Source organism: Culex pipiens, chromosome 3 (assembly GCF_016801865.2).
Source record: "Culex pipiens pallens isolate TS chromosome 3, TS_CPP_V2, whole genome shotgun sequence".
In the NCBI taxonomy this organism is placed as follows: Eukaryota; Metazoa; Arthropoda; class Insecta; order Diptera; family Culicidae; genus Culex; species Culex pipiens.
The window spans coordinates 50,578,132-50,599,340 of NC_068939.1; the positions used below are offsets into that span (position 1 = coordinate 50,578,132).

The 21,209-nt window shown below is 35.9% G+C and overlaps 4 protein-coding genes across 6 annotated transcripts in view; 3 read left to right on the forward strand and 1 right to left on the reverse strand.

The window, feature by feature from the left end:
• Positions 1-6,010, reverse strand: part of LOC120413163 (zinc transporter foi) — a 42,583-nt gene extending 36,573 nt beyond the window's left edge. Inside the window, exon 1 of one of the 2 annotated variants that reach the window (XM_039573871.2) lies at positions 5,898-6,010. The gene's annotated coding sequence lies outside the window, so the exon portion shown is untranslated. Of the gene's footprint in view, positions 1-5,867 lie in introns of both variants that reach the window. The other variant, XM_039573872.2, reaches the window with a different exon arrangement.
• The window catches only part of LOC120413260 (B9 domain-containing protein 2-like), a 229,896-nt gene that overhangs the window by 189,361 nt on the left and 19,326 nt on the right, over positions 1-21,209 (forward strand). The gene's annotated exons all lie outside the window — the stretch shown is intronic.
• LOC120413164 (tubulin polymerization-promoting protein homolog) lies at positions 9,296-10,074 on the forward strand. The gene is made up of 3 exons (XM_039573874.2): positions 9,296-9,502; positions 9,557-9,675; positions 9,739-10,074. The coding sequence occupies exons 1-3, from the start codon at positions 9,407-9,409 to the stop codon at positions 9,863-9,865; spliced, it is 342 nt and encodes a 113-aa protein (XP_039429808.1). The 5' UTR covers positions 9,296-9,406; the 3' UTR covers positions 9,866-10,074.
• The window catches only part of LOC120418512 (serine/threonine-protein phosphatase 4 regulatory subunit 1-like), a 242,502-nt gene continuing 234,801 nt past the window's right edge, over positions 13,509-21,209 (forward strand). The window contains exons 1-2 of one of the 2 annotated variants that reach the window (XM_052710147.1): positions 13,509-14,128; positions 14,183-14,200. In XM_052710147.1, coding sequence (XP_052566107.1) covers positions 14,119-14,128; positions 14,183-14,200 — 28 coding nt within the window. In that variant the 5' untranslated portion in view covers positions 13,509-14,118. The remainder of the gene's footprint in view (positions 14,129-14,182; positions 14,201-21,209) is intronic. The other variant, XM_052710148.1, reaches the window with a different exon arrangement.

Below are 21,209 nucleotides of genomic sequence, written 5' to 3' on the forward strand. Positions count from 1 at the left end.
AAAGTTTGTGTCTCCTCTCCCCTCCCCCCTCCAAAAAAATATTTTTCCAAAAAACTTCGAAATTTCAATCGAAATTCAAGTGCAATCAGCTGAAATCAATTTAAAATGCATTCCCCTGCGTTTAGAATCATTTTCAACATGTATGGGTTTATTCAAAAATCTTTAGAATTTTTCGCAATTCGCTAAATCTTTAGAATTTTTGAAAAAAAAAATATGTACATTACCACAATTTTTTTTTTTTCGTTATAATTTTTGTTTTCCTCAAATCTAACATTTTTTAGAAACTTATGATTGCATAACAACTGAACTAGTGTAAAATGCATTTTAAAACACCTTTTTTACATTAAAATGTTGAGATTATGGCTTGTTATTTAAATTTTTGTTTTTTTTTTTTGCTTTTTTCTGCTTTTTTGATTTTTTTTATTATTTTCATTCTTTTAAAATAAAATTAAGTTCTGCCCCCATTTTCAATAAATTTTAATAGTTTATTAGGTACATAATTTTTAAATGTATGCTGAAAAGACAGAATGCGTAACGTGATTTTCGAATGCTCCCAACTGCTCCTCACTACTACAAGTGCACTACTGCTGTAAACATAAACAAAGTAGAAGGCTTTGTTCAAGCTCAAGCGTGACATATTTTTTGCTGCTGAAGTGACTTGTTTTGAAAATTTTAGGATATGTTGATGTTTAAGTTTTCGCTGAAAAATTAAGTGCTTCGCGCATTTTTTGTTCGTAGACTAAATGATGGGCGGCCAAAAGATGCTTTTTTTTTATTTTCCACGTGACGAAAAATTGCGTCAGAAGTGGGTGGAATTTTGTGAACCAGAATAAGAACCGAATGGAAGATCCGAGATTATGTAGGGGCAGGGGGGGCAGAATGGGCCACCCTTGGTTTTGGGCTTTAGAATGGATTTAGACCAATTTAAGGCAAGGGTCTTATTAAGGACGTCGAATAACTTCACCATACCGAAAACGACGTTCGAATTCATTGTATTTTTCGAATTATGAGCAAAAATGGAAATTTATTAGAAAAACCACGCAAATGTTGTTTATTTCGAGGTTTTTAAATAAGCTTTCTGAAAAGTTGAATTGTTTGAAAAAGTTTGCTCAATGCTTATAACGTTACTAGATGTTACTACCAAGGTATTCAAACAGCAACGGAACCTTAAAATCATTTAGAGGCTTGGTGGTGGAAGTGTTAAATTAAAATCCACTTGGGTGCAGAATGGACCACCCTTATTCTGCCTTATAAAAACAATCAAAAGTTATGAAATTTGGATTTAATGGATTATTTCACTCCTGGTAACTTCACAAATAACGTTGAATGAAACATTAGTTGATTTTTTAGTTGTTTTGATGATTATTTGTAAAAATAGTGTCCTTTTTCAACATATTAACACTATTATCAAAAATGTTTGTTATGGTAAGTGACTCTTTTTATTAAAGTGGTCTAACTTCATGGAAACTATGTTAGAAAGGTACCTTAAGTCATTTCTTATCTCCCTTCAACGTTGTATTAGACGAAATGGCTTGTTTTCTAAGGTGGCCCATTCTGCCCCGTACCCTGGAAAAGTAGTCGAAAAAACTTTTTTTAAAGTGGCTCAAAAATAGTTTTAGGCTAAAAAATTTCATCAACCAAGTATACAACATTGACGGGAACATCCCAAAGCATAAGCCTACTACACTGAATTCATAAGTTTTCATGTTTTTCTATGGATTTTGGCGCATTTTACTTAGGCAGGCCATTCTGCCCTCCCTACCCCTATCTATGTATCTTAAGATTTGTTGACTTCGAATACCTCAATAGCTCGAGTAATTTTTTTAATCCTGACAAAATAAATTATAGATCGATTACAATACTTGCCACTTCTTGGTATCATTTGCAAACAGTAAATTGGTTGGCAGTTCTAAATTGAGGCCGCTTTGCGAACCACTATTCTGCACCCAGGTTTTTAAGTTAGGCCGATCATTTTTTTTTTTTTTTTGAAATATGTTTAATTTTTAATTTTTTTAAATACTTTATGAAGAAAAAGCACCCCAGCAAAATTATTTTTTTAAAAGATGAGGAAAATTTAGATATTTAGGAATGAAATGTAAACATTTGAAAGGGCAAAACACACTTATTTTTGAAATTTTCAAAGGCTAGACCAGATTTTGAAATTAATGTTAATGAAATAGCAGAAAATTTCGAAAAAAGTTTTACTTTTTAACATTTCAAAATGAACTGATTGTTTCCGAGATATGGCAACAAGCTAGATGAGGGCTTAAGGAGGTATCACACTACGGCAAACAAATAAAGAAACTTAGTTTTTGATAGTTTGTCTGCTTTGTTTATTTGCCTGCATTTGTTTGCAGAAACGTCAGTCTGCATACATTTTGCCTTGTTTGCGAGTTTACTGCCAACAAGCTTGCGAGTTTAGCAAACTGTTATACACGAAAAAGTACAATTTTATTTGTTTTTTTTTTTGTTTGTCGTAGTCTAATCTCTCCTTTGTTAGATGAGCAATTCTCTCCAAATTCGGCCGATTTTGCATTTTACCATACAATTTTGGCAGCTGTCCACTAGGGTGCCCAGAAAAAATTACCTACCGCTCCCCAAGCGAAAAACGGTTTTTGGGTTATTTTAAGCATCTGTGCCAATTTTGAGCGAAATTGGTTGAGATTAACCCATTGATACCCGAGCCTGAAGTTGGTGAAAAAAAAAGTTTTTCAAACAAAAATGACATTTCTAAATCGCTAATAACTTTTTAGGATCGTGTTTTACAGCTTTGCTATGTTCTACAAAGTTGTTGAACATTTAATTTCAAAAATAATCTCACTTTTGGGATTATTTGGATGGAAGTAGCAGACCGTGTAGACCAAACCTTAAGAAATTGTGTTTTTCATACATTTTTTTTCAATTTTTTCCATACAAATTTCACCTTCGAGTATCAATGGGTGAATATTGACCGATTTGCTCATATTTGGTCCAGAGTCCTAAAATAGGTCAAGGTACAATATTCAGCTTGTGGAGCGAGTCCCATATTCTGGGCACAAAAATGGTACGTAAATATTAAAAAATATTTATCCTATGAAATTTTTCTGATCGATTTGGTGTCTTCGGCAAAGTTGTAGGGAAAAACCCGAAATTTGTTTTTTTTATTATTATTTGATTTGGGCAAAAAATAGCAACTATTGAGTCTATAATTTTTTTGGAAATGATATCTTACTCAAAAAAAGGAATTTGCAATCGAGAAGTACTTTACAGCAATTTTGTTAAAGTGCACAATTATCAAAATATGGTTAGTTAAAGCTTGATTTAAAAAAATTGCCATTTTTAAATTTTTCAATGCAGTGCTCATGTGACGATTTTTGAAATATTCTTTTTTCGAAGAGTTCACAAAATTTCCCAGAAATTTCTCCTAGAAACCTTCAAAATTTGGTTGCTAAGATAGAGCGGATACAAGAAAAACAAACAGTAAAAATTTTCTAATGCCAATATCTCAGAAACTAATGGTCCAATTTTCAACGTTAAAAAAATTATTTGTTCTGATCTTTTCGAAAATTTTACAACCGAAAGGGTGTAATGTTGAATCAGTCTAATATTGAAAACTTTGCTTTGTTTGACACAAAAAATAACACGGAATTTAGGTTAAAAAATGGTATTTTATAACAAATTATTGTGAAAATCCATTCAAAATTTTACTTCGTTCGACATCCAGGACTGTTTCTCGTTATCCGAAAACCCTATTTTCAATGTTGTTGTAACCAAAGTTAAGGAGGTATTAGACTATTACAAACAAACAAACAAACCTGTTTGCTGCAAACAAAGCAAAATGTGTGCAGCCTGACGTTTCGGCAAACATATGCAGGCAAACTGTCAAAAAGTCCATGTTTGTGTGTTTCTTTGTCTTAGTCTAATAGCTGCTTTACATGAAAAATTCCGATCCCTCAAGCAAAAATTAGGGTTTGTTAAAAAGTAAAATTGTATATGTAATAAAAATGTAATGAAAGTAAATATGACATATGACGAAAAAATTGGAAAATATCTTTAAAAAAAGATAAAACAACAATGACAATTTTAAATTGTTTTTTGTTCAAAATGCTCAAATTTGTTGGTGAAAAGTTGGAATACAAAACGATTTTTTTTATATTCTTGACATCCCTGGAATACCCGGGAAGCGGAGTCGGAGTAGGAATCATAGTCAGCAAATTTTAAGAAGCTAGAGTAAGGGTCGCTGCATCATCAGAATCCGAAGTCAAAGACGGCTAATTTTCAAAATTGTTATTGGAGTTGCTAACTTTTAAGAACTCTGAGTCGTAGTTGGAGTCGCTGTAAATGAAATTTATTTTTTCCAAGTATCTGCCCTTTTGGCAGTCAGAATAAAGATTTCCCTTCTCTGTGCCAGATATTGACAGATTTTTCACTTTATGTCCATTTTGAACAACTTTTTGATAAAAACGAACAAATTTAATTGAAAATGATAAAATTTAGAATTTTTTTTTCTTAAAATTGTAAATCAACATATTTGAGGCCACAAAATTAGTTATATCATCTGAGTTCTACAAACTTTTGGATTAATTCATATCCTCCCTTGCCTTCAAAGATTTTCGTCTGCCAAAATTTTCCAGATTTTTTACTGATATTTTTGCCAGATTTTTCAAATTTTGACCTGGTAACCCTGCGAATTGTACAAACAATTGAAATAAATACATTACTCGTTCGCTAACTCGGCTGAACGAAAAATGCTGAGGGGACCACCAATGCATTATATTTCCTTAATAAAATATAAAAATTAAAGTTACTTGGATTTTCCTCCAGAGCTAGCTTTACAAGCTACTTTAATTGTGGCTTAAATTTCACAAAATCTTTAGAAAAAAATGTTTGACTTGATTTTATGCATCCATTGACCCCTTGATCATTTTGCTTTGTTTTTGTTTTTTGACGTTTGTCTGCTTTCCAAGTGGGCTACAGCCCAGTTATCGAGTGCCCAGTTAAACAACGCCCAGTTACCGAACAAGTACTGTATGATTAACGCGTACAAATAAAGTGCTAAAAACTTATTAGACACGAAACGAGTAAAATCAATTTTTTTTTGTAGAACAAAAGTTGCTTTATTAAAAATCAAAAATAAAAAGAAACCACTAAAAAAAGAAAAAGAAAACTTTAACCAACAATACAAAAAGTTGAAATATCGGCGCATAAAAGCCAGACGCTGACTCTAGTAAACATTTTTGGCGAACCATTCGGTTTTTGGTGACCAATCTGGACCGCAACCATATTGTGTGAAGTAATTTGCAAACCTTAGCTAAAAATATAATTTCCTTTTACAAAAAATGCCCCAACCAAACCAATCTTCCTGCTTCTCTGCCATTTTGGGGGGGTTCAACAATTTGCGACCTCCATTCGCCATCAAGAATGCACCAGCACCGTCATCATCTGCCGCAATTCAACGTGGACACCGTGTCAATTCCGAAATCGTGCTGACCAACGTGTTAAATTCCGATTGATTGATTGGCTTCTGGCCAAGGCACTTGCTGATAAGAGGCCAGATTCTTTTATCAGCCCGTCAGGCGTCCTGAGTTTGTGTGTGTGTTGATATTTATTTTGCCACCTCCCCGTGACCGTGGCCAACCTTTCCTGTGGCGTGTGCAGTCAAGTATCAACAAAATTGTATAGTAATTGTCCTCCGGAATCGATAACAAGCTTGAACAACATTGTGTAGAATCGGTTCGCTTCGTCCTTCCCCTCTTGGAAGGTCCAATTTGTTTTCACTTAGTTCTCCCGGTCCCACGGACACACTGGTTGCTTTCCCGGAACTCTTCAGCGTTCCGGAAGCGGAAAACATCGTTCAGCACTTGCACAATCTGGTACTTTTTCCCCACCTAAACTTCACTTGCACAATCAAAACCCACCACAAACGCTGGAAAAACTGGAACCAAAATTCCGCGGCGAGGTCGCACTCAGGATTTTCGAGCTAAAAGCCACCAGACAGTTCCCTCCTCAGACGCGCACAGCCCAAGGAACCGAACGATCGGCGACGAACGAAAACCTCCGCGAAAATGGCTCGTGCGTTTTTGACAGCGCCCGGAAGTGCTGCCGGAAGGGCGGGAAATGTGACACAGGTGCAGACTTTTGACGGATGGTTTGTGCAGATTTTGTGGTACGACGGAGCGAGTGCAGATTTGCCGAGTTCTCAAAGTGCACGTTAAAAATGAACAAGGGACATATTTGACTAAAGTTTAAAAAATGTATCCAAGGAATAAAAAAAATCTTTTTAACATATTTTTGATTTGTCAAAAACTTTTAGATAAGCACACCACAGAACTAAGAAAAAAATATATGTTTACATTATGTTTATTCACTTAACGTTAATTAAAATTATCGCTGAAGAAGAGTTAAGTTAATATATACTAATTTTAATCACCGACAGTCGGTGTCGGTGCTTTAATCACACAAACCTTTTCGACCTATTTTCGTTACTCATGCAGTTTGCTGATATTTAAACAACATTAAAGACATTTTCAGATAAATCAACTACATATTTCTAGGATAAATTTTAAAAATTTACTGTGGAATTTGAGCTTTTTTTTTACTTTGAAATAGTAAGAAACATTTACGGGGTTACATACATGTAAATCGGCATAAATTTCAGAGGTTGGTTTGAGCACACGCTTAATTTTTTTTCAAATCTGTTTTCAGGACATTAAAATACACTCAAACCCCGTTGGTTTGACACCAACTGTTGTCAAACGAACGGGGTAACTTTTTAGTTTAACACCCCTTTTACACAGAGTTCACACACACTACCAAACGTTTGTTTTGAAAGTGTGCGTGAGCACTGTGTAAAAAGTGACAGTTCGTCACTTTTTAGTTTGACTTTGACCAACCAACGGGGTACAAACTAAAAAAGTGTCAAACAAAAAGTGACCAACCATCGGGGGTTGAGTGTATACATTTTCATCTATCAATGAAATAAATGTGAATACATTTGGTTGTGTCTTCGCCGAGATATAGCTATTTTAAGTTTTCAGTTTAAAAAAACGGGTGCCACGATATCTCAACACTGCATTGACCAAATCGGCTCAAAATTTTGGTGAAGACTCGTTTAACCAGTCTTGTGTGCATGACGAAGGCCGATTTTCAAAAAGTTTATTTTTAAAAAAGATAAAAATATTTTTATGTTTTTCATATTAAAAAAATCGTTAGTTTTTGATTTTTGTATTTTTTAAAAAGCAAAATTTCAAAATCGGGCTTCGTCATGCACACGGGATATGTCTTGAGAGTCTTCACCCGAAATTTCAGCCAATTTTGTCCATCTCATCTCGAGATATCGTGGCATCCGTTAATCGCGTTAATCAACTCGGTGTTTAGAGAAAAACGCTCACAAAGTTTGACACTTCGCTTTACGCATGGCAAAACTTTGAGCTTAAATCGTCTCTTACTCAGTTTAATCATGAAATATCATCATGAAACTTTCAGGAGTGTTTGAAATCATTATTTTAGTGGATTTAATAAATTTTCTGTAATATGAAATTTTGTGATTTTCTACATGTATGCAACCCTTTAATGAAGGCTGTAATTTATGATCAAAGCGAGAAACAGATTTTTACCATGCATTTTTTTTTCTAAAGAAGATATTGTTGTTCCAAATGTATTTGAAGTTTATTTGTTGCGTCAGAACATTTTTTTAAACTTTTTTTTGAGGAGCAATTATTTTGATGAAAAAAATACACCCTAAAATTATATTTTGAGTTTCATAGAAAATTGCATCTAACGAAACTTGATTTTTTTGGCTACACAACTTTTTAATAATTAACGTTAATTTTAGTTTTTAACTTTAACATTTAAACTATTTAGAATTGATATTTTTATAGAAAAAAACAACTAACATTTTCAAAAACAAACAAACTTTCAATTTTTAAAAGTTAAAAAACAAAAGATTCTTTTGAAAATTTTTGCTTTCTGCTTTTTCTGTGTTTTCTCAGTTTTCTATAACTTTTATCGAGATATCGAAAAATAGAGCTCGGATTAATGTTCAGGGACAAAAATTACCCCTTTGGACTAAATTTCACTCAAATCGAAGAGGAGTCGGGGCAACTGCTGTGTTTACCCATTAAAATATTGCTTATTGCGAGATAAAATAGTTTTAAGTTTTAATTTAATTGATTTAACCCTCTACTGCCCAAATTTTTTTTTTCGAAAATTTTTATTTTTCCCGTGTTCAGGAGGTCATTTTGAGCAACTTTTGTTCTACGAAAAACTTTACTTCTCTTGTTTTATGTTTTCCTTGTTTCATTTTTAGTATTTGAATTTGCATTTATCTTGTTTAGTTTATGTTTGTTTTTGGTAGTATTTGGCTTACTCTACCACCTCCTATCATTACATTTTGCCTATCTAATTTTTTCATGTTTTTACAGTAACTTTTTCAATTTTTTGCATGTTTTTCACATTTTCTGGTATAAAATGGAACCATTATCATTTAAATTGTAAATAAATCCGTAGAGGCATAGTCTGGGGCACTAGAAAAATTACTGCATACTTCTTTTTACTTAAAATATAGGAAATGTTAGTAAAAAACACAGCCAAAGTTGACCCCTAAAAAAAATACATTTTTAAAAACATTGGCAAAGTCACATAAAACAAGTCAAACTTCCAACCCTAAAATTTTCCAAAATTTTAAAATTTCTTCTTTCCAATGCTTTTTGAAGATCAAAAATTGGTTGAAAAATTGATTTTTGGTGATTTTTTAAATCGAAGCCCGTCTAGAGGCGGGGTTGGGTTGTAGAGGGTTAATGACGATTCTCCTTCGCTTCAACTGACAGAGGAGATTAGAGACGCCGAACTGTCGCGATGTAAAAATTAGCAAGGCAACCTTTGACAACAGCCAAAAAATTGTTCTGCGGCGGCCATTCTCCTGCGGTCATATCAGCGCACGTGGACTCTAATTATTGATGTCCGCGATAATAGAAGAAAATAAAACACAAATTAAAACATCAAATTAACAATGTAGTTCCAAAAAAATCAATGCAATGATTTTGGTAAACATTGAACTAGCTGAACATCAGTTCGTATTCCGCTTTTCCCCCTGAATACCAGAAACGAGCTCCCATAAAACTTCGATTGATCATTTCACCACTTCACAACAAAACACCAAAGTTATTTTACCCTTTTCTTATTGTCTTATTTGCCAAGTATTATTATCCCCAACCACGCGAACTTTTCCTGTATCGCTATTTAGCAGTTCCACAATTTACGACTCATAGTCACCCATGATTTTTCGTTTGTTTTATCGTCACGTCCATGGAAACGCACGCGACAAGGAAAAACTGTTATCAGTAACGCTTTAGAAGTGCTTTGGGTTGGTCGTGATTTTCCAAATTCTCGTGATTTGATTCAAATTCAAAAGTACAAAAACAGATAAATGGCCAAAGTTACAGTGCCAGTGCCTGAACTGCCCTCGCTAGAGTCCATGTTTTCCTCATACGCCAAATATCGTCCATCTCTGAACACATTTCAGGTAATGGTTCAATTCAAGTTTTTAATAAACTCATAAAATTCTGATTATTTAAAGGGGGACGGAAAGCGGATTCTCCTTTCTCAAAGCGACGCCTGGATGCAACAAGCGCGACTGGTGGGGGCGAAACGAGTTTTCTCCCTCACCGAAACCGGGGTAATGTTCTTTAAATTAAGGTAGGTTCCAAGGGGGTGAGTAATCGATGGGCAACCTGTTGCACGTGTTCGTTGTCGTTTCAGCAAATCAACGCTGGATTTTGACGAATTCCTGCAGTTTCTGGAATCGTTGTGCGCCAGCAAGGGCGTTGGGTTTGAGGAAGTTAAGACCAGCCTGGTGAGCTGTGGACCGCCCGGAATCGTTTCCTGACATCGGTTTGGCAGCGTCACGCTGATGGCGTATCTGGACGACGTGATGATGGATGATGGCGAGGAGGATGGGCAAAAACTGAGGCACTGTAATTAAAGGTTGAAAATGTGACATTTACAAATTAATTACTAATTATAAGATTTGGTGCTTATTATTTGATTGTTTGTGGAGTGTGGATTATTCAAATAAACGAATGTAAAACAATTCAATGACCATTCGTTTAATTTGGAATTTGTTCATTTTTGTTTTTTAAGTTTTTTAAGCTTCAAAATTGTTTATGCTGCTTTTAAATTTAAAATTTTAGAACAAACCTCAACATCAAAATGAACTTCGATCAAGACTTCGATATAAAATCGCTTGAATTGGGTCTTCAAAATGAGTTTAGATTACTTATTTTACTACACACTACGATGAAGCTTAATTTCTGAGCACGCAATGACACTTTGTACATAAACAAAGAAAAAAAATCAAAATTCATAAATTTAAAAAGACAGATTTAAAAAACATAAAGATTGAAGATTTCTAAAATCCAAAATAAAAAATGCAGAAATTTAGAAAATTAAATTATGAATACTCAAAAATTCTGCAATTTCAAATAATTAAAATTCTTGAAATCCAAAAATGACCACTTTTTCAGAAAGCAAAAAAAAATAAATGCAAAAAATAAAGCCTTGGACAGATTTTGTTTTTTGGTCAGAATAAAAGAAAAAAAAATCAAAATAAAAAGTTAAAAATTCATATTCATTTAAAAATATAGATTTTCAAACGATTATGACAAAAATGACAAATATCGAAAATCCAAATTAAAAAAGTAAATATTTAGAAAATTTAAATACAATTTCTCAAAAATTTCATAACATAAAAAAATAAAAAATATCTTCCAAAATTTAACAATAAAAAAAACTAAAATTTTAAGGCTATACTTAATTGTAAAATTATCAAAGCTTAGAATTTACAAATATTTTCAATACATTTAAAATGTGAAAAAAAACAAAAGTTAAAAAAAAACTGCAAAATTAAAAAAAATTAAGCACCATTTTTTCAGGTGGCTTCTAGCTGGTTTTTTAATGACCGCCCGATATGTCGGCCAACATATTTCACAGGACTGTGACAGCTCGAGCTTAAATTATATTTTTATGACTGGGCCTAGAAAAAATATCGATTTTTTTTAATTTTAGTTTTTAAAATTAGTTTTTTATTTTCTTGTTTCGACGGCAACATTTTAAAAGGCATCATGTACATTTTGACACTTTCTGGATTATTTCATATTCTAAAAGTACTAATAAAAAGCTACCTCTCCACCGAAAATGAGCAAAGTTACTTCCGCAAAGTTTGTTTGATAATGATTTTAAATAAAGTAATATAAACAAAATCTCTGACAACAGCAGCGCTTGTTCATGTAGCCCTGTCAACTCTTAAAAATAAAAGACTAGGGGAGAGTGGGGAGACTTGATCCCCTTTTTTTGTATCGCACATAACTCTGTCAATTTCTCACAAAACTATGAACTTTTTGCATGAATTGAAAGCTTAAACATTCAACTATCTTTGGCTGATAAGGGTATTTCATCAGATGAACTCTTCGAATCATGCCAAGCGTTTTAAAAAAATATTTTAAACCGGCATTTTCAAAATGTTGGGGGTAATTTGATCCCCCTTTCAACATTATTAAGAAATCTTAAGCAAAATGTTTCTTATTCATCCAAACTTTTAATTTTCTATAAGTTACAGCAATTTCACATAAAACCTGTACGTTTGAGTTCAAAATATAACAAGTTTAGCATGCAAAATATTTAAAAACTTAAAATTTTCTTTTTTAGACCAATATTGAGCATGTTTACAAAAGCTGGTAATTTTTGTTTACAAAACTTTTGAAAAATGGTTCAAACTGCAGTAAGTTATGTACAACTATACTAAAGGAAACTATGTACGAAAACCCAGCCCAATTATTTAATCTTGAGGCTGATTAGAGTGACTTTAAAAATGCAGGGATCAAGTCTCCCTAAACGCACTTTTTTAAACAATTGATTGTAAAAATAGTATGACAATAAATTTAACATCAAATGCGTAAGGGTTTTGGAGTTGATATGTTTATCAAACAATGCATGTGTAAAAAATATTTTTTTTAATAATTTTTGAGTGTTTTCTATATTTATCAAAACAAAGAAAAAATATCTCTTGGAAGTTTTTTGCAGCACTTTTTAGAAATATGTGTGTAACTCAATCTAAACATTTTTTTATTTTTTTCTTTGTTTTCTACAATGTTGTTGTTTATTTTATTAACGTTTTCTACAATGAGTTTTAGTCAATTTCGCACAACTTTCTAGAACAAAGCTAATTGTTTTACCCACATGCTGACGAGATACAGGCTTGGGATCAAGTGTCCCCGGGGATCAAGTCTCCCCACTCTCCCCTACATGAACCTTGCGGCGATAAAAAAAGCGCTGTACAATTTGCGACGAAAAGCGAATCAAAACAAAGTTTCCTCTCCTTTTGCAAACGGCGCCATGTACATTTGGCAAAAAAAAAGCGAATCAAAACGAAGCTTCTCCTACAATGACAGCAGAGTGATATAGACGTTTGTGATATAAAGACTAGTCATGTTTATTTTTCTTCCCAAATAAAGTTTTAATAAATATTTAAAGATGACATAAAATGTTGATAAAAGCAACGATTTCATCGTTTGTTATCGTCAGGACATATCTTGACTTTTTTTTGGTAAGGTCCTATAAACAAATGTAAACATTGAGTGTATCCCGCTTACTCCGATGGACTTTGACATAAGGTGTGAAAGGGATACACTCAATTTTTACATTTGTTTATAGGACCTTATCAAAAAAAAGTCAAGATATTCTTTGTTAAAATGGAAATTGAAAAATGATGCTCAACCTAGTGCTCAACATTTCTTTGCGTTTTTCTCAAAACGCATGATTTGTAAATGATGCTATGAAATGTTTACGTCGAATGTTTAATTCTGTAATTTTCAATTTTCAATTTTTTGTGAACTTGACTTCTGAGCTTGTTTTCTTTTTAAATATTAAAACATAAAATTTGAATTTGAGAATGTTTTTAAATTTTATAATTTTTACATTTAGAATGTTTCAATGTTGATTCCATAAGATTACACAAAATCTAAGATCACTTTGGTTTAGTTTTGGAGTAAGAGACTCAAATTCGGATAAAATACAAATTTGGATAACACTTCGGATAATCCAGTGTGGATTGTATAAATGCAAATTTGGAATTTCACCCATCAAAATTTCAATCCGAATTTAAAAAATAATGAATTTTCAGTTAAATTTGGTGTTTTTTAAATGGAAATTTTGCTCATGCCATGTTGTTGAAATTATTGACGGGGTTTGACACTTTTTCGCAAAATTTCAGCCTGATACGTGCCATCAAGTTTATGCGATGCAAAAAAAATCCAACCAAAATTCTAAGTTAAATTTTGCAGTTAAAAAAAACTATAAACACAAATCCATTTTGAGAACTCACCCAATCCCACCCCTGCTGCACCGCCTGACACTGCTTGAGAACTGTCACAGCCGCAGGGGTGGACCACTCTTTTGTTGCGTGATTTTGCTGCTGCTGCTGGCTGGCAACCCTGCCCTAGAGACGTCTGCGATTGTCTTCTTCGCCACTGTCAGGAAAAGGGGGAGCCAATAACCTGAATGTGTGTTGTGTGGTTCGGGAACGATTATTATTTTTACCCAAGTTTTTTCGGTTCCGCGCAGTGCATTCCGGGTGTGCGACTTCCGGCGAGCGTGACCCCGCCATCGCCGCGATCCCGTTTTCCGCCGAGTGTGGCCAGTTGCGTCGCGTTTCGTGGACGAAAAAATTCGGTGAAGGATTTTTCTTTGCTCTTTTTTTTCTTTCTCTCGCCCAGTCCAGAGTGCGTGTTTTCTTCTTGGTGATTTTCCTCGCCAGGTCGCGTTTTGTTTTTCTTCCGTTTTTCTATTGTTTTGTTCGCGAGCTTGTTCTTGTTTTTGCGTTGTGCGCGTGAGAGTGTGGTAGTCGTGGTGCTGTTGTTTTGAAATTGAGTTTTTTTTCGCGACGAGGCCTCTGACCTTTTGACACGCCAGAAAACAACACACAAACTTGGCCTGCTCGGATCCTGCTTGTGCAACGACGACGGTCAAATCGGCAGGAAGTGGCCAACTTTGATATCGATGTGAAGAAAAGTGCCCCCGGAAGGAGAAGATTGAAGAAAAAGAAAACATTCCAAGAAGTTCTGCAAGACAAAATCCTGCCCCAAAATGTTCAACGGTAAGTTCCCCGAAAGGTTGGCATTTTCCTAGAAGTTTTGCTTTTTATTTGTAGAAACCGATCCGGAACACCGTAATACCCCGTTCGCACGGGCGAGTTATAGCCGGTTATAAGACCAAAAGTGGTTATAACTCTTAAAACCGGCTATAACTCTGGTTTTGCCCATACAACGAGCTGTCAGATTAAAACTGGTTTTAAGAGTTATAACCAAGTTAAAACTGCTCGAAAAGCGAACTCGACTACTTGAAAACTCATAGTAGCCTTTGGAAAAATTTGCAAACGTCCGACATTGACAGAAACAAACAACATTTTTTGCGACGACTGTTTCAGTTTTTTTTGCTGAAAGCGTTCAATGAACTGGCCAAATCCACGGAACGGACGGATCACCGCGGGAAACAAAACAAAAGAGCCCCCGAAAGCATATTTGTGATGGCGAAACTACTCTGACTGCAGATTCCCTCAACGGAAGATTGGCTCGAACGCTGGAGCATTGGTTTATGCGAGCATTTTCCGTTGAACCTGGCGATTCCGGAGTTAATTGCGATTTGAAGTCTTGTTAGAACTTCCCATTCGCCCTTTTGTCTTTCAGATCAATTTGACGCGCGAAAAGATCCCCTTCCATCCAAACCCGGATGCTAATCAACGTGATGGGGATCACCGAATCGAAGGCACCTTCCTGAGAACCTGCAAAAGCGGCATGCACATCCTCCATCGCAACAAGCAAATATGGCTGTTCTGGAAGCTTACGTGTACGATATCGCGTTCTTGGAACAATGGCTACATGCGTCTAGTCTCCGGGACTCGGTCGGCCGGGGCGGGACACTTCTCTCGATCCGCGACCACGGGTTGCTCTTCTCTCGACCTGCTGCTCTTGTACTCTACCCTCTTCTGGACCACCTACCTCAACACTGTGGGGTGGGGGAGATCATGCGTGTTTGGCTATTTGACCCTAATTTCTGCTCGGTGAATGTCAGTCGTCCTTCCGCAGGCTGGAACAGATGATCTCGGTGCCAGCAGTCTGGGCGCCGCTGGTGAGCAACTTGAACACCGCCCTTCAGGCTATCCTTGGGTGTGCTGCTGAAGGTTTGTGGCAAGAGGACGACGTTTTCAGCCGGCTCGATGGATTTTTCCCATGTGTGCAACTCCTTGGTTTTGCGGCAAATCGACTCGACTTTCTCAGGGTTACCCCCACGGTTAGTGTGCCGCTACGGTAGCGTCAAAAGACACGGAGACTTTTGGCTTGTCGTCTCCTACGGACTGATCCATGTGTACAGTGCGGTGCGTTCAGTGCGTGTACGTAGTGCCACCACGTGTGGTGGTTCAGGTCGTACTTAACCCTCTAACGCCCATGGTTACTCCAGAGCACCACTAATTTTTGTCTTCAAAACTAAATTTCTCTGCAACCAACCAATTTTGCAACCTGGTTCAACCTACATTAGTTTATATAGAATGTTAACTTATAATAATTAAAATTTCATCCAATTCGGTCGATCCAGTTACGAGTAATGGAGAAAAACGTAAAAAATCTAGATTTCGCTCTGGGCGGGAAGGGGTTAAGAGGCACGAGGAGAGGTGAGAGGTTCCTTACTAGGTGGTACCGTGCCGTGTGCCAACAGCTTTTTTTGGCAATCCTTCTGCGCTGGCTCGACGAGCGCGATGCGTTCTATCCCGGTTTTGAATAGGCGGCACCGATCGAGGATTGGTGTGGTGTGCGGAGTCGCCGTCGCTGGGCATGATACACAGGTGGTCGCGTGCGCTGGTGGTCCCCAGTCAGTAGATGGATCGCTTTTCGCTCTACAGCGGTCGGTAGGCGTGCAACTCGGCTGGCAGTGCACAGGTGTAGCGTACGATTCGCTATTCCACACGCGAATCGATGCCGATACCAAAGCGTCCTCCAAACGCTTCGTGATCGATCTCTTCACGGTCTTGCAACGGATGGCGATAAATGGGGAAAACGCGAAGCACTTGATCGTGGCCAATAATGATTGGTACACGTCATCAAATTATTTTTTAAGAAAAAGGCAGAGCCGGCCCCAGGCTCGATCTACAGGGTACGAGGGAAGGCGGGCAAGTTATTCAAGTTAAGTTTATCTCAATCCAAACGGTTACAAGTATCTCCACGTTAGTACCTGTGATGGTCGTCGATTCGGGAATGTGGACGCGTACTAGCTAGTACTTGTCGTTCAGATGTGTGTTTTGTCTCTCAAGACCAAACTCAACAAAGCGATAGAGAGAACACAAGCGCACACCGGGTGCCTCGTTGGGCCAGGAGAAATTTGAAAAAGAAAATTCCGTCTTAGATGTGTCGGAGATGTCTCGATGCACGTGAGTCGGCATCTAAGACGCGCAGTCTGTTGTTTAACAAAAACCTTTTTTCGTCATTAATAATTGAAACAACAAACGGGAGGGAGGGGGAATGGGGGGATGGGGGGGAGTAGGGTGATGACATGTTTAATTGGCTTCAGAGCCGCCCTTTTATGGTATTTCTCTTGAGGCGACCCGGTCGGCCAACCCCGAGCTTGTAGCGGGCGTAATTCCAACTTAAACATTCGGATCTTCAGGCGACCTTCCAGAAAGCTGTCGATCTTGAGGCCAAGCACGTAATACAGGACACGTCCAACACTCCGCAGCAGAGTAGAGCAGGAAGTCTTGCCTGTCTTGTCCTTCTTTGCCGTTAGCAGTCCACGGGCCACCTTCCGGATTTACAGTAAACCTGAGCGAATCGCGAAAATCAGGACGGTCTAGGGGGCTTCAATTGGGTCGTGGAGAACACAACACAGCAGTTTTTCCAGATCGTCCTGCTTCAACGCAAAGCGATTCCCTGGGTGAAAAAGTTCGAATCCAGAATCAGCGGACCAGCTTCAGCCCAAACGGAAACAAGTTCTGTAAAAGCACATAGTTAGAATCCTGCTCAAACCCGGAACCGATAAAAAACACAAAAATCGGCTCTTACCGCAAGAGTGGCCACGATTCTCAAGATCATTCCGTATCACCGTAAAAAATTGGAAATAAATGACAACACTAAATAATCACAGCTTGCTGTGATCTGTCAAAATAGTTAAAACCGTTAAAACCTTTCGGGCCCGTGCGAACGGTTTGGTTTTAACTTGGTTATAACTTATAACCATTTCGTTAAAACCGGCTATAACTCGCCCGTGCGAACGGGGTATAAGGAACCGCAAATGACCTAATTTCGGATTAGCAAAGCAAGCCAATTATAAAAAAGCAATGATAAAGAAAAGTCGAGCAGATAAGTATAAAAATGGAATCATGATGGTTTGGTGGAATGGCATTTGGCCTTCGATTTTGTTGTTGTTGTTGTTGTTGCTGTTGGAGGAGCTGCCTCACTTTTTGCGTCTCTGCAGCGCAGCTCAGCCCAGGTCAGGTTTTGCTTGCTTGCTTGCGTTTTGCGGGCGCTGTTGTGTGCTTTGCTTGGTGAGCTGCAGAAAGTTCTGTTCCGAGCTGGTCAGAAGAGAAAAAAGAAGGCTTTCGCTGATGTGCGTTTTAGCACAAGCTACTAGGATTATAATGGGAGTCTGAGTTGTAATGAACTCAGGTGTGGAGTGTGCAAATGGAATAGTAGGCATTGGATTGTAAGAAAAATAAATGAGCAAGCTAGGCTAGATAAAAAGGCAGGGAAAGTGTGATAATGGCGAATGGGCTCTTAATTTGGGCTGCACCTTTGTGGTGAACCTAAGTAAAGCGAAGAGATGAGAAAAAATAATTATGGTTTTGATACTAGTGTAAAAAGTAGAAATAGTTAAGGATAATAAGCTGTAAAATTCTTATGCTAATTGTTTGCTCATTTTATTTTTCCAATGTTCAGGAGGTTTTTATATCTTATTCTATGTTTATTATTTGTATTTGTATATATCTTGTTTCGTTTATGCAGGCCAAGGGTGCATGATACTGATGATACTCGTCGGTTGACACCCAGGCGAGGAACATCCCGGAAGGAGCCCAACTACATCCGTAGTGCTGTTTGGACAAAACAGCATGGCTCTGGTTCCTTGCAAGTGTCCTATTTTCTTAACTCCACGTTGGCTTGGTTTAGTCATCATGATGACAAGGTGTAACCTAGCTGGTGGCCTGTGGAAACGACTCGTAAACCTTTGACCAGCGAGGGTCAGAGTGGAGACGGCTAAAAGAAAGGGGCGCGTCAATGTGGGAAAGGGAAGTAATTTGTGATTGTAGACGGTATTGTTTTGATTCGCAGTATGTTGAGTCAACTGCTGTGGATGTACCTGAGCATCGCAGAACGGGGTTTCTCCTCTTTCCATTTCAGCTAACAGCTATCTTCTGTTTATTTTGTTTCACTGATTTTTTAAAACGGCTTCTGTTTACTATCCTCCATATGATTTCGATTTTACTTATTTGATTCTCTTATTTCTCAACGCTTTTCCACTCTATTTTACCAATTGATTCTGCTGTAACAAACTGTCTGCTTTCCCTTAATTTGGCAGCGATGTCAATTTTGTTTATCATGTGCCTTTTCTTTATTTATCTATTTGAATAATTTCTCATCTTCCCTGTAAATTGCCCTTAATACAAATCTAAGCTTGTTTGTTAATTTCTTTATCTACTTCATAAATTACTATCTTTCTTTTACTATTGATTCTTTACATAGTATATTTCGTTCACTGTCCATTGTTTTGAAACTTCACCTTTTTCTTAAGCAAGTGAGGTTCGAGCCCTTACTCAATTTATGGAATGGTTAAAGGATTAACACAAATATTACTATTGTATTTTTGGTAAACTTTTATAACATGCTTAGGACCAAAAATTGTAACAAAACACCGCGACAAAAGAAATAGAGCAGTTCTCTAGGATTTCGGTCATTCGATTTTTTTTGTATTTTTTAATCCGACTGAAAATTTTTTGGTGGCTTCGGTATGCCCAAAGAAGCCATTTTGCATCATTAGTTTGTCCATATAATTTTCCATACAAATTTGGCAGCTGTCCATACAAAAATGATATGTGAAAATTCAAAAATCTGTATCTTTTGAAGGAATTTTTTGATCGATTTGGTGTCTTCGGCAAAGTTGTAGGTATGGATACGGACTACACTGGAAAAAAATGATACACGGTAAAAAAAATTTGGTGATTTTTTTATTTAACTTTTTATCACTAAAACTTGATTTGCAAAAAAACACTATTTTTAATTTTTTTTATTTTTTGATATGTTTTAGAGGACATAAAATGCCAACTTTTCAGAAATTTTCAGGTTGTGCAAAAAATCTTTGAACGAGTTATAATTTTTTTAATCAATACTGATTTTTTCAAAAAATCGAAATATTGGTCGCAAAAATTTTTCAACTTCATTTTTCGATGTAAAATCAAATTTGCAATCGAAAAGTACTTTAGTAAAATTTTGATAAAGTGCACCGTTTTCAAGATAAATCCATATTTAGGTGACTTTTTTGAAAATAGTTGCAGTTTTTCATTTTTTTAAATTAGTGCACATGTTTGCACACTTTTGAAAAAAATATTTTTGAAAAGCTGAGAAAATTCTGTATATTTTGCTTCTTCGGACTTTGTTGATACGATCTTTAGTTGCTGAGATATTGCAATGCAAAGGTTTAAAAACAGGAAAATTGATGTTTTCTAAGTCTCACACAAACAGCCCACCATTTTTCAATGTCGATATCTCAGCAACTAATGGTCCGATTTTCAATGTTAATATATGAAACATTTGTAAAATTTTCCGATCTTTTCGAAAACAATATTTTCAAAATTTTCAAATCAAGACTAACATTTTAAAAGGGCGTAGTATTGAATGTTTGGCCCTTTTGAAATGTTAGTCTTGATTTGAAATTTTTGAAAATATTGTTTTCGAAATGATCGGAAAATTTCACAAATGTTTCATATATTAACATTAAAAATCGTACCATTAGTTGCTGAGATATCGACATTAGAAAATGGTGGGTTGTTTGGGTGAGACTTAGAAAACATCAATTTTCCTGTTTTTAAACCTTTGCATTGCAATATCTCAGCAACTAAAGATCGTATCAACAAAGTCCGAAGAAGCAAAATATACAGAATTATCTCAGCTTTTCAAAAATATTTTTTCCAAAAGTATGCAAACATGTGCACTAATTTAAAAAAAATGAAAAACTGCGACTATTTTCAAAAAAGTCACCTAAAAATGGATTTAACTTGAAAACGGTGCACTTTATCAAAATTTTACTAAAGTACTTTTCGATTGCAAATTTGATTTTACATCGAAAAATGAAGTTGAAAAATTTTTGCGACCAATATTTCGATTTTTTGAAAAAATCAGTATTGATTAAAAAATTCATAACTCGCTCAAAGATTTTTTGCACAACCTGAAAATTTCTGAAAAGTTGGCATTTTATGTCCTCTAAAACATATCAAAAAATAAAAAAAAATTAAAAATAGTGTTTTTTTGCAAATCAAGTTTTAGTGATAAAAAGTTAAATAAAAAAATCACCAAATTTTTTTTACCGTGTATCATTTTTTTTCAGTGTAGTCCGTATCCATACCTACAACTTTGCCGAAGACACCAAATCGATCAAAAAATTCCTTCAAAAGATACAGATTTTTGAATTTTCACATATCATTTTTGTATGGACAGCTGCCAAATTTGTATGGAAAATTATATGGACAAACTAATGATGCAAAATGGCTTCTTTGGGCATACCGAAGGCACCAAAAAAGTTTCAGTCGGATTAAAAAATACAAAAATTAAAATTGAAGAAAAAAGACCGATTTCGTAGAGAATTGCTCAATAGCAACAGATAAACACGACTCAACAATAGGGAAGATTTCAGGAGAAAACAATACACAGTAAAATAACAACTAGTTTTTGAATTAAAACTAAAATAAAACAGTTTTTGCTTCAATGAAAATTGATAGGCACACTATAAATGGTTAGGCGCTTATACTTACATCAAACCCTACGTAATGTACCACCCCCGGCCGAGTTAAAATGCGTAACCGGAAAAGAAGGTGTGCATGCCTGGCACAAACACTCAAAGCGTGTTCTAGCGTGTTGCTCGTACTGACTCAGAGCAAGGGTGAGATGTAGGTGTAAGGGCAGTGCGTGTTCGTCGGGAACCTG

Bases quoted from the DNA above. Each gene is read 5' to 3' on its own strand.
- LOC120413164 (XM_039573874.2), top strand. From the start codon at position 9,407: ATGGCCAAAGTTACAGTGCCAGTGCCTGAACTGCCCTCGCTAGAGTCC. The intron at 9,503-9,556 runs GTAATGGTTCAA...GATTATTTAAAG, and splicing joins CATCTCTGAACACATTTCAG to GGGGACGGAAAGCGGATTCT. The intron at 9,676-9,738 runs GTAGGTTCCAAG...TTGTCGTTTCAG, and splicing joins GTAATGTTCTTTAAATTAAG to CAAATCAACGCTGGATTTTG.